General features: G+C 51.7%; 5 protein-coding genes across 5 annotated transcripts; 3 read left to right on the forward strand and 2 right to left on the reverse strand.

The window, feature by feature from the left end:
* Window positions 1–39: 39 nt before the first annotated feature.
* CND03270 (conserved hypothetical protein) lies at window positions 40–2598 on the reverse strand. The gene is made up of 5 exons (XM_570177.2): window positions 2092–2598; window positions 1523–2030; window positions 472–1442; window positions 253–390; window positions 40–189 (listed from the first exon to the last, which is right to left on the reverse strand). Exons 1-5 carry the CDS (start codon window positions 2509–2511, stop codon window positions 148–150), a joined length of 2079 nt encoding a protein of 692 aa, XP_570177.1. The 5' UTR covers window positions 2512–2598; the 3' UTR covers window positions 40–147.
* Window positions 2599–3019: 421 nt separating this feature from the next.
* On the reverse strand, window positions 3020–3995 carry CND03280 (conserved hypothetical protein). The gene is made up of 6 exons (XM_570512.2): window positions 3885–3995; window positions 3685–3841; window positions 3345–3637; window positions 3242–3293; window positions 3143–3193; window positions 3020–3085 (listed from the first exon to the last, which is right to left on the reverse strand). Exons 1-6 carry the CDS (start codon window positions 3945–3947, stop codon window positions 3075–3077), a joined length of 627 nt encoding a protein of 208 aa, XP_570512.1. The 5' UTR covers window positions 3948–3995; the 3' UTR covers window positions 3020–3074.
* A 99-nt stretch (window positions 3996–4094) lies between these two features.
* On the forward strand, window positions 4095–5309 carry CND03290 (hypothetical protein). Its single transcript, XM_570176.2, has 3 exons — window positions 4095–4274; window positions 4341–4798; window positions 4854–5309. Exons 1-3 carry the CDS (start codon window positions 4127–4129, stop codon window positions 5004–5006), a joined length of 759 nt encoding a protein of 252 aa, XP_570176.1. The 5' UTR covers window positions 4095–4126; the 3' UTR covers window positions 5007–5309.
* A 406-nt stretch (window positions 5310–5715) lies between these two features.
* On the forward strand, window positions 5716–8058 carry CND03300 (conserved hypothetical protein). The gene is made up of 10 exons (XM_570510.2): window positions 5716–6373; window positions 6469–6793; window positions 6849–6903; window positions 6970–7054; window positions 7113–7254; window positions 7318–7410; window positions 7459–7518; window positions 7614–7685; window positions 7764–7814; window positions 7878–8058. Exons 1-10 carry the CDS (start codon window positions 5865–5867, stop codon window positions 7917–7919), a joined length of 1434 nt encoding a protein of 477 aa, XP_570510.1. The 5' UTR covers window positions 5716–5864; the 3' UTR covers window positions 7920–8058.
* A 70-nt stretch (window positions 8059–8128) lies between these two features.
* CND03310 (hypothetical protein) lies at window positions 8129–10940 on the forward strand. The gene is made up of 5 exons (XM_024657025.1): window positions 8129–8441; window positions 8504–8572; window positions 8633–9008; window positions 9062–9175; window positions 9231–10940. Exons 1-5 carry the CDS (start codon window positions 8170–8172, stop codon window positions 10800–10802), a joined length of 2403 nt encoding a protein of 800 aa, XP_024512745.1. The 5' UTR covers window positions 8129–8169; the 3' UTR covers window positions 10803–10940.
* The last annotated feature ends 158 nt before the right edge of the window (window positions 10941–11098 follow it).

Below are 11098 nucleotides of genomic sequence, written 5' to 3' on the forward strand. Positions count from 1 at the left end.
GGACATCGACCCATCTCCGTTCCGCGTAACATTTATCATATCATGCATCTTTCAGAACATATGGGCAATAAAACAGATACTTATCTTATCTTCGTAACAATGCAATGCGACACAACTAATCTTAAGCCTCTTTCCCTCGCCCACGCACTAGAAAACCTCGTCCACCTTGCTTCGGTGGATACAAAATCCCTGCAACTCGGTGTCAGCTTTTTGTGTCACCACTTTTAGCATCACATCATTGCAAAAACTTACAGGTGTCACCCATTCCTTGCATCCACATTGCACGCCGGCCCAATCAAAATTACCAATCTTGACACCGCATTTTTCATTCGGACAGACCAACTTTCCCGCAACCTGTCCCTTTGAGAGAACGGGCTCCATCCACGTCAACTGTGAAGAAAAATTAAAAAAATATTATCGGTTAACCGAACCCTACACATTAACCGCATACGAAAAAAATGAAGGACATACAGGTTCAACAAAGTAACCTGAGCATTTGGGGTTGACAAGTATAGGTGGTGGACCATACATTCCTTCCCCCGCACTCGCCCTTCTCTCGTACAGTTTCGTCGCTTCCTTCTCATCCTTGGAAGTCATTGCAAGTGAACTCAATCGTCTTGCTGCAGCACCTGTGCCGCCATTGGTATTGGCAGAAGATGGAGACTGGTCCCTGCGTTCTTTTTCAGGTGTATTTGTTCCTGGGGAGGCTGGAGCACTCGCACCGGCGCCACCCATACCCGCCATCCGAAGGGCTAAAAGCTGCGGCGGTAACCTCGCGTTAAGCTGGTCTGCAGACTGCAAAGCACGCTGAGCCGGAGCTGGAGCTGGTACAGAAGTAGTGCTATGAGAAGTAGGTGAGGGAACAGGGGGTGGCATAGTTCCAGCGGGCTCGGAATGATTACGGAGAAGAGATTCTCGTCGCGAGGCCAGATGCGTGGTGTTGTTGTTGTTGTTGTTGTTGTGGGAGATGGACAACGGCGACGTCACAGTGTCTCGCTCATATAGCGTCTGGGTTGCTCTAGGGCTGAGAGCACCGTTGGACCCAGCGCCTGCACTGGATCTTCTTGACAATGCACCAGGCAGGCCAGTCAAGGGGTTGATCACATCGCTGACCTGGCTGCCCCTTCGCTCCCTGTCTGTCAAAAGACCCGCGCCGGCTTCTTCCATGACATCGGTAAATCTCATCCCTGCATTACTGCTAAAGCTAGCTCTTTGGCTTGATATGGATGCGCCTGAAGGCGTACGCGGCCGGGAAGCGGGTACAGCAGGCGCCTGGTCGAGAATGTGGTCCATCATATGCTCTCGCACAGCCAGATGGCGTCGGCACATTTTGCATCGGATCTTGCGACGCGCATGGTCCTTGGGAGTAGGTGGATTGGACGGGGAAGGCGATGCAGGGTACTTGGCCATCTTTTCCACAGAGGGCGCTGTCCCATCGCCGTCTACGGAGAGGAAGTGTTAGCGTTTGAGATGATGTGTGGAATAAGCAGGCAAGATAGAAAAAAAGGAAAAAAAAAATTACTGATGAATTGGGTAGTGGTTCGCTCCATATAGTACTGTCTAGTAGATCGATCCTTTAGAGATACCTTGCCATCTGTATTGTAGAACAATCCCAGCTGGTGCCAGAAAGTGGCGGATGGCTCTATTACCGGTCTCTTCTCCCTGATCATCGCCACCGCCTCCATTGGGTCGATATCATATTCGGTCATCAGATACGCCGCCACGATACTGGCTGATCTGGACATGCCAGCTTGGCAATGAACCAGGACACCTCCCGGCTTGCCCCGCTGGGCTACGGTATCAATGTCTGGCGACCTTTTCAACGATTCGCCGTTTCCGGTACCATTCTTCTGCTGAGATGACGGCTCTGCTGCCTTTTGACGTAAGTCTAAAATTTCTTTGATCCATGCCACACAGCTTGGTAGGTGGGAGAGCAGATCGGTATCCGCAGCGTCGTCAATCTCCAATGGGTAGACTGCATACTTGTCTGAGAATTTGAGAGACGGTCTGAGTGCAGACAAGATATTTTTCTGTCCAAACACCATGTTACCAACTTTTGGCCAAGCCACAACACACCAAAAAAGGACTCACAATGCCATTTTTTTCAAGCTCGTCATCATCGTTGGCAGCTACCAAATCACCAACCCAAAGACCATCCACGACTTCCTGCATATGACCCATGGCCTCTTTCTCTTCTTCGTCTTCCTCATCACTCACAAGCACCTGGTCTTCTACGTGCGCTGCCTGAGCATGGACGTTGGACTGAAGATATTCAGCTTCTTCTGGGTCATCTGCCCATCTGGCATATGGCGGTGCGACTTGAGGCCGTGTGCTCGCGCGTTCTTTCAAATTTCTCAGTTTTTCTGCCTGGGCGGACTGGGCGAGACGTTTTGCCGCAAGGCGGATGTTGCCTGTGGAGGTGACCTCGCGTGAGAGGTCTTGTATGGCGAGGTCGTCTGGCTTTGCAGCGTCTGAAGGTGGCATGGCGGGGACAGTGTCGTGGTGGGGCATGGCGAGGAAGAATAAAAGGGCCGAGGGCTGTATATATACTAGTACAGCCGGGTATATGCCAAGGGGCCAGGGATGGTGACTTTGACGTTATTTATTTTAGTTGAAAGTACGTACGGTATGGAATCAAACTTTAACTCGCGTCGCGGCCGTTGCGTCTGTCAGTTGCTTCCACATATGTGTACAGGATATCTTTCAATATGGATTCACATGAACGTCTTTATATTCAAGCATGCACCATATACGGCCCATAAAGGAGCCACACACAACCCTTTCCGTGCTTTGGCTCCAGACACCGTCCCTTCCTTGGCCACTATACACTCCACATACTCTGTACACCTCTGCCACCACACACGTTTAAATCTCCATCCACACGTCCACGTCATGAGCACGAGCAGTCCACACGTATAGCCGTCCGGCAAAGTATCACGTCCCGCTTTACACTGAACACATATACGCTCGGCAACTCTTGGAACACGCTCAACACGCTCAACGACTCGTTTTTGCAAATTGCCAAATATGCCATTCATTCATTCTGGTCCTATTTTTACTCAACTCTAAACAATTTACACACCCTCTGCAAACACCATCAGCACAGTGCTTACGACGGATCAGCGGCACAGCGTGTACTCACGGGTAAGGGCGGCATTGAATCGGTTGACCTTGGAAGAGGCAGAAAGGTCGACTTGAATCCGGTCAGTCCAGTCCCACAACATATGCATGTGCAACTCACTCGTCTTGTCTCCAAAGTCGACGAGGAGACCACCGAGAACGCTCGCGTTGACCTGAGAATGGATGAGCCCACGCATGCCCGCTCACCGCACACGGCGACCTACCCTGTTGACAACCTTCAAAGTCTTGCCCTGGGCAATCTCGGTGCCCTTCAAAGCCTTGTCCAGCCTGCTCAAAGACTTGGAGTCGAGGGGCTCGGCGCTGGTGACGACGACCTCGAGCTCACCCCTGTAGGCAGCCATGAGAGAGTGGAAGTCGGCAAAGACCTTGGGGGCGGAGGAGAGACGGCCGTTCTCCGAGAGGACGGAGAGGAGGTTGGAGAGGATGGGCGAGGCGCCGGAAGGAACGACGGAGGAGAGGGCGGCGGCGCGCTCAGAGGCGGAGAGGGTGGGGTTTTCTGCACAGGATGAGCGCGGCGAGACCCGCGGGGGGACGTGCACGTACGGATGAAAGCGGCCACCTTGGCGTCGTCCCTGATCTTGCGGTCAAAGGCCTCGACGTCCTTTGCGAGCGCCTCGAGCTCCTTGGGGGACTTTTTCAAGGCAGCGAGGTAGGTGGAGGTGGCATAGGTGCCGGTGAGCGAGTTGAGCTGGAGCGGCGCCTGCGGGGGGTGAGCGTGGTCTGTACGGTGAGTGGCAACGCACCTTGACGGCCGTGGCGGCGGTGGCGTATCCCCGGGCGAGCAGCTGGCGGGCGATGGCGGGCATGGTTTTTGCGGGATGCTGGCGGTGGATGTAGCAGAGATGGCCAATACAACCCCCCTCCCAGCCCTATCCCCGCGGCGTTATCCCCGTGGCGCGTAATTAACACGCCCCCGCGCCCCTTAAATACCGCTTTTCGGCCGGCGCCTCCATTTCCGCCTCTCACCCACCTCCCACACCACGCCATGGCAGCCTCCCTCCCCATCTTCCACCTCCTCCCGAACCACCACCCCGCCTACCCGCCGTCCCCCACCTTCTCCGACCCCGCGTTCTCCGCACAGTATGACTCGGCGTTTCCCGCCAACATGGACCTCTCCAAGTCCAGCCAGCACCGTGAGCCACGTCTTCCCGCAGGCGCACGCCCGCACCCGTGTCCGCCGCCGCTAATCCACTCCCCAGCCCTCAACGGCTATCCCTTCCCCGCCCCGCCAGGCACATCAGCGCCCCAGTACTCCAGCCGCCACATCCCTTCCTACCCCAATCTCGTCCCGCCCAACTTTTCGCGCGGCTCGTACCCTGCCGTCCAAGGCGGCGAGGACCCCACGACGTTCCTCGACCTCGACCTCTCGCAGCCCGGGCCGTCGACCTACCATCAGCAGCAGCCACAGCCGCAGTCCGCCGCACATCACTACCACCAGCCGGACCACGAGTATGTCCAAAGCGACGCAGAGGACGACGAGTCCCTCGTCCAAGTGAAAGAAGAGCAGGATGAACGGCAGGAAGGAGAGGAGCAGGACGCCGATGTGGACAATGAGGAGCCGCTGTATGTGAATGCCAAGCAGTACCACCGGATCCTCAAGCGGAGAATGGCGAGGGCCAGGTTGGAAGAACTGAACAGGCTCGTGAGATCCCGCAAGGTGTGTATCCATGCAGCTTGGTCCTTGTAGCCTGAGATGCTGACACTTTTTCAAGCCCTACCTACACGAGTCGCGTCACCGCCATGCGTGCTCTCGACCAAGGGGTAAGGGCGGACGCTTCCTTACCGCCGAGGAGATTGAGACGCTCAAGCGACAAGAAGCTGAAAAGGCGTCAAAGGGCGAGGATGAAGCCCAAGCCTCGGCGTAAAAGTCGCGACATTTCCCATTGCGATCCGTGTTACATTTCTTTTCTTGTGTCTATAGTAGGATATCCAGATGTGGTAATTTGGGCTGTAGTTGATACCTGTTTCCGGCTCTTTTTTTTTTCGTGGCAGATGGGTTTGTCAAAACGTCGTCTCTTTTGTCTGTGTAGTCGACGATGATGTTGTCATTAATGAAATGTCATAGACTACTGAATGTTGCCTTTAACGTATCCTACGTCGGACTTTGTACTTGATTCCTCCTCTCGTCGTATACATGATGCTACAGAACATTTTTTCCATGTCTCATCTTTCATTTCGAGACCGTATGGTGTTTTTATTTTTTTTCCTTGTCTCCCGATCGGAACTACTCCCGGTCTTTTACGTCTTTGGGCGTGCCTAGGACGACACCGACCATCACGACTCAGCCTTCGGCTGTACGCGGCTGTTCTATTGATTCCGCCTCTTGGCAACCAGGCGTACTCAATCTTTTCGGATCAACTCGGGCGGTTTTCGGGCGAGGAGTCCGCCGTAAAGCCTCCTCCTCCTCCTCAAACAATTGACTCAAAATAAATGATGGTCATTCATTTATGCAGGCCGCCGCGTTTACCTATTCATATTATGTAACATGTATTATGTAATCTGATAAGAAGTCATGATGTCATTGATGGTCGTCTGCTGGAGACTTTGTTTACGCTCTCCACGATCGATCTACCGACGTAAGAGTGAAAGGAGCGAAAGGCAAGAACAATAGAAGCGTGTAGTAGTCAATACTTATCATCACTCTGAACAGAAAAGAAAAAACTTGCAACCAAACACTTTCCAAACCTGGTGATCTGTTTAACAATTCTATAACGGCCATTATCATGTCGCAGGACGAACCAACCCGTCGTTCACCGCACCTTCACTCAGACGCCACGGGCAACAGCCTCTCCGCTCAAGATACGTCATCAAAGGACTTTGAAGGGATGAAAACTGTCAATGCCCGTTCGGACGCGGAGACAGCAGCTAGTGGTAAGCGAGTAAAGGTTTTCCATGCTTCCACCCCAGAGGAGGAGCAGGCGCGGCGGCACAGGGCGCTCGGGAACGAAGATGCGATGGTGCGTGAAGAGGAGACAAGTGCGGAAGCAGAAGGAAACGAGCAAAGCAACAAGGATGAGGATGCTTCTACAGCAACCACATCCTCTGCTATCCATCAAAGAGAAAGAGACCAAGGCGCCGACTTGGCTGATTCCAACGATGTAAATATGGACGACGACGAATCGCCCAAAGTCTCCACCGTGCCTTTGGCCGAAGAGACAGACGAAGAATGGTGGGACCTGAAAATGCAGTGGGGCGGTAAAGTGTACGACATTCACGTCGGTGGAAATGATATGTAAGCTTTCGTTTTGCTCCCTGTTCGCGATTTTCAAATTAGATCTTTCCGTTTTGCTCAGACAGACACAAACGGGTGTCCTTTTCTCTCTCCAGGGTCTATGATTTCCGCGAGAAGATCGCTTCCCTCACGTCTATACCCCCCGACGCACAGAAACTCATCGGTCTTTCGCCAACCGTCAAGGGCAAGCTCAACGCCTCACACGATGCCATGCGATTTGCCCATTTGGGGGTTAGGAAAGGCGGTAAATTCGTTCTGGTCGGGACAAAGGTGGAGGAACGTTTTGTGGACCCTATAAAGGAACAGGAAGGGGAGGGTGGGGAGGGCGAATTTGATGTAGATTATAAAGGCATAGGTCCGGGTAATGATCCCAGAAATAAGAGAAAGATACAAGAGATTATTGACAAGGTGCCGATTACGGTTCGTCAAGCGCATATCCACCCCCACAGTGTCCCTCTTAGCTGATACCTAGTAGGTTATGAATGCTCCTAGAGAAGGAAAGAAACTTCTCGTCCTCGACTTAGATTATAGTAAGCTTATGTCATACAAGGTTGGTTCGTTTGATCGGGGGTATTTTGACAATTTTCTATTTCCAGCAATCGTAGACACAAAGTCTCTTTTAAACGGAACCCTTCCATCCTCGGAATGTGCCCGGCCAGGATTACATGACTTTCTCGAACTGTAGGTGGTCCGGGAATTGAACAATTGTCTACTAGCTGACATCTTTTATCATTAAAAGCGTTTATCCGCACTATGACATAGTTATATGGTCCCAGACGTCTTGGCGATGGCTAGAAACCAAATTAGTAGAGCTAGACCTGTTTAACAACTCTAGAGGGTATAAGATCTCATTTGTAATCGATCGGACCTGTATGTTTCCCGTAGGTCAATATCTCATTCCCTACCAGGCCCCTCTAATGTGCGAGCTGATTTGAATGGGCAAGGTATTCTCTCAACGAAACGGCCAGCCATACAAGCATGAAGTCAAACCTCTGGCATACTTGTGGGCATCGTTCCCTCAGTGGTCAGCTAAGAATGTACGCCCATCTTGAGTCCCGGTCATCCCAAAACTGACAATCAACAAGACTATACATATCGACGACCTTTCAAGAAATTTTGCATTAAATCCGGGAGAGGGGCTAAAGGTATAACTCTATCCTTGACTATTACTCTTTTTTTTGGTCGCGTACAAAAGAGTATTGCACGATACGAGCTGACAAATGATCGCCTTGTGAATTAGATTCGAGCATTCAACAAGGCCGGTTCTCCTGATGGGCGGAGGGATAGAGAATTAATAAAGCTTGGGACATATGTAAGCTCTTTATCTAGCTCCCTTTTTGCTAGTATAATAATGGGAGAAGCTGGACGCTGATGTGATGGCGCTGGGCAGTTGATTGGGATTGCTGCATCGGAGAGCGATTTCACCACGATGAACCACAAGGTAAGCATGCATTGGCTTGAGGATGCGGGCAGCCTAGGTATGGGACTGATTGTATGTATGCAGTACTGGAGTGGGAGGGTAAAGGGAAGGAGAGGACGGCATTAAGAGTTATTGTATGTACGTATGTGTCTATGCATACATACGTATGATGTTGTATGTGGAGGTTGTGTGGCATGTTGTAATATATAGCCGCGCGTGTTTGTTTATAGCCGGGTCGCGTGGCTGTGATGGTGGTACCTGTCGCCGAGTTTCTCACACCGTCTCAGTCCTCCAGCATAAAGTTTCGAGTATATTATAGGTATACTCCATGGATCTTTGCCTTTGCCATCTATGACTCGCCTCCATTAGTCGTCCAATGCGCATATTAATCTTACTTGCAGCAGCAGCCCTCCTCGGGACCACCCTCGCTTCAGCTCACGCCCTCGCACCCATCCCTTCGCTCAACCCACCCATCGTCAGGCGAGAGGACACCAATGAAACAGCCCCGGGCAATAATACCCAGACCTGGACCGAAGGCGATGACTGGGTCCCTTTTAACATTGTCATTGACCCTGCGTATGGTATCGCAGGAGCCGTGCTGATCTTATCAGGAATCCCCGTGGCCGTGCTAGGCGGCAAGAACCGATGGTGAGTATAGAAACGTTTGTTTATCGTCACAAAAAGTCGGTGTAGAGACTCAACAAACTTAGGTCGTCATTGGCTATCGCTTCAGGCCAGGCGCTCTTCCTCTTCGCTCTCGTCATGATACTTCGATTCGGGTGAGAATTCATGACAATGCATTCTACAGTCGACAGTCTAATACTGATAACAACTGAAAGTGTCCAACCGAATCTTGTTCCGCCCTCCCCTCACCCGCCGTCTCCCACCCTTCGGGGCCTCTACCTCCTTGCCTGCCTCATCTCGTCCTTCATAGGTGCAGGCCTCGGTATCTTCTTCTTCAACTTCACCAAGTATGCCATCTCAGCCGCAGGGGGATTTACATTCGGATGGTTTCTCCTGGCTTTGCGAGAGGGAGGTTTAATAACCTCCGTGGTTGGCCGGTGGGCTTTGCTTGGAGCATTGACAGTTGTTGCTTTCATTGCCAGCTTGCCAAAATGGTCCAATGACTTGATGACCCTTGTATCGACTGCTTGGATAGGAGCTACATCGTTTGTTTTGGGGGTAGATTGCTACACTAGGGCCGGGCTGAAAGAGGTGATATTGAGTGCTGTAACCCGTCATGGGGTGAACTAACGAAAATGTATCAGTTCTATATCTACAACCTTGGATTTCACGATCTCTTCCCAACGTTGGGCGGCGCAAAATACCCCCTCACTCAGACGATGATAATCGAATTAGGGATCCTGGGCGCGGTGGTCTTGGTAAGTCACGTCCGTATGACGACAAGTGCAGAAATTGACTTTGAAATCGCAACAGGTCGGCGCTGCCATCCAGTTCCGCGTCATTGGACTGCTCCAGAAACGTATGAACCGACTTCGTGCCGAAGAGGAAGCTCGCATGGAGGAGGATGAAATATCAAAAGCCGCTGAACGTTTCAAGAATGTCGGAGCCGAGCTGGTCGAGTGGGAGGAGAAATATGGGAACAAACCACGGTCGGAATCTGAACACAATGGAACTGAAAAGTGCGGGTCTGTCAGAGACGTATCATCCCCATCCGGGCCGTATGCCATCTCCTTAACGGCGGACAGATCGAGCGTGCTGCTCCCTCAACTGGAATTCAACGACTCGCAAGAGTCTGAAATCTTGAAAAAACGCCCTTCGAACAACCTCAGCCTACTTGGGAACGATATCTCGCCCCAAATACGACCATCGAGCTCCTTTAGCCTGGTACGCGTCGCAAGCGAATCAGGTAAAGGCCACGAGAATATCAACCCCGACAAGCCTACAAACACTATGTTTCTGGGCATAGAAAAGTTGAAGCCAGATGAGCCATCGAGCGGTCTTGGCCGCGATAGTTCTGACCTCGAGAGTAAGCTCAGATTGCTTGAAGAGGTCAGAAAGGCTCGCGAAAGCGTACAAGGTAGTTTGGAATTGCTGAGATCGAGGACTCCTAGTGAAACTCAGTCATTTGCTGGACCTTCCGGAGCAGATACACTGTCTGGGTCTGGGCTTGAAGGGAGGCCGCGTAGGTATTCCAGCATGTCCTCTAGGTTACTAGATGAAGCAAAGGTACGGCCTGTCTCGAGCGCATCAAATCCCTCACCATTACAGAGCCATATGACTGAGATGCCGCAACAGCAATCCGAGTGGGACACCTACGTTGCCGAAAGGAGGATTGTCAGCCCTGTTGCAAGCTCTCCGCCCAGTTTTGCCTCCTTGTCGGTCGATCGCCAGCGTCAATACACCACAGTCCCCGTTAGCGTCGCCAAAGGTATTGAGAGCCGTCGAGAAAGAACGATCAGTATGTTGGAAACAAGGGTTTCTGACTTTGGCCCTGCTCAGCAGGAGCGAGCACATGGTACTTTTCCTGAACGTAGTCCGATTACATACGTTTCAGATATAGAGAGAAAGGGCTCCGCAGCTCACCACGATTATTTCGAAAGAGGAATCCCATCACCTCCTCTTGCTGCTAATCGTCCCCAGATGTCTTACACTAGTCCGCCGAGAGTCATTACAGGTGGCGCGTCCGATCGTCATCCGGCTTCTGCTCCAAAGACAATGTCTATGGAGGAACTTGCCGAACGACATCGCCAGCGACTGTCTAAAATGCAACAGCCCGTTACTTTCAAGTTGAAAGAGAGTGAACGAGTCGAAGAGGCCAAAAAGAAGTGGGAGAAGCAAAGAGCGCACGAGAGGGAGGAAATGAGGCGCCGACAAACAGAAAGGGCCCGGGAGAACGAGAATAGCCAAGGCAAGATAAGGGAGGTCGTAAGAAGAACTGATCAGTGGAGGAGGAGTATCGCGGTTGATCCTGAACCGCAAGTGGGCGGCGAGAAGACGAGTAATGGAGAAAAGGCGCAGAAGCAGGGAAGAACTATTGTGAATTAAGAAGTGTGCGGTTTGTGAGTCGCGGCTGGCGGCCGAGGCGAGATTGGCGAACAGACGGACAATAAACTTGTGCGAGTCCAGTTGTAATACTTGATTGTGCATAGTAGCATATCAATTCGCCCAATGCATAGAATTCAGCCGTTCATCCACCATACGATCACTATGTATGTATTGGTGGCATTGGAGGATACATAAGGGAAAGAGGAGGAGTCGGATGCATGGCGGCGGGGCGATGTAACTGGGAGTAGATATCTGCTCCGGAGGTGAAAAAGTTGTGATAACAGCGCTGAGTTACA

This window comes from Cryptococcus neoformans, assembly GCF_000091045.1.
Source record: "Cryptococcus neoformans var. neoformans JEC21 chromosome 4 sequence".
In the NCBI taxonomy this organism is placed as follows: Eukaryota; Fungi; Basidiomycota; class Tremellomycetes; order Tremellales; family Cryptococcaceae; genus Cryptococcus; species Cryptococcus deneoformans.

Excerpts from the sequence above, each read along its gene's own strand:
- CND03310 (XM_024657025.1), top strand. The coding sequence starts at position 8,170 with ATGCGCATATTAATCTTACTTGCAGCAGCAGCCCTCCTCGGGACCACC. Across the intron at positions 8,573-8,632 it reads GTCATGATACTTCGATTCGG|TGTCCAACCGAATCTTGTTC; the intron begins GTGAGAATTCAT and ends AACAACTGAAAG. Across the intron at positions 9,009-9,061 it reads CTAGGGCCGGGCTGAAAGAG|TTCTATATCTACAACCTTGG; the intron begins GTGATATTGAGT and ends AAAATGTATCAG.
- CND03290 (XM_570176.2), top strand. The coding sequence starts at position 4,127 with ATGGCAGCCTCCCTCCCCATCTTCCACCTCCTCCCGAACCACCACCCC. Across the intron at positions 4,275-4,340 it reads CTCCAAGTCCAGCCAGCACC|CCCTCAACGGCTATCCCTTC; the intron begins GTGAGCCACGTC and ends TCCACTCCCCAG. Across the intron at positions 4,799-4,853 it reads GGCTCGTGAGATCCCGCAAG|CCCTACCTACACGAGTCGCG; the intron begins GTGTGTATCCAT and ends CACTTTTTCAAG.
- CND03280 (XM_570512.2), bottom strand. The coding sequence starts at position 3,947 with ATGCCCGCCATCGCCCGCCAGCTGCTCGCCCGGGGATACGCCACCGCC. Across the intron at positions 3,842-3,884 it reads CCGCCGCCACGGCCGTCAAG|GCGCCGCTCCAGCTCAACTC; the intron begins GTGCGTTGCCAC and ends CACCCCCCGCAG. Across the intron at positions 3,638-3,684 it reads CAAGGTGGCCGCTTTCATCC|AAAACCCCACCCTCTCCGCC; the intron begins GTACGTGCACGT and ends CATCCTGTGCAG.
- CND03270 (XM_570177.2), bottom strand. The coding sequence starts at position 2,511 with ATGCCCCACCACGACACTGTCCCCGCCATGCCACCTTCAGACGCTGCA. Across the intron at positions 2,031-2,091 it reads AGCTTGAAAAAAATGGCATT|AAAAATATCTTGTCTGCACT; the intron begins GTGAGTCCTTTT and ends GTGTTTGGACAG. Across the intron at positions 1,443-1,522 it reads AACCACTACCCAATTCATCA|ACGGCGATGGGACAGCGCCC; the intron begins GTAATTTTTTTT and ends TCCTCTCCGTAG.
- CND03300 (XM_570510.2), top strand. The coding sequence starts at position 5,865 with ATGTCGCAGGACGAACCAACCCGTCGTTCACCGCACCTTCACTCAGAC. Across the intron at positions 7,055-7,112 it reads TTACATGACTTTCTCGAACT|CGTTTATCCGCACTATGACA; the intron begins GTAGGTGGTCCG and ends TATCATTAAAAG. Across the intron at positions 7,519-7,613 it reads ATCCGGGAGAGGGGCTAAAG|ATTCGAGCATTCAACAAGGC; the intron begins GTATAACTCTAT and ends CTTGTGAATTAG.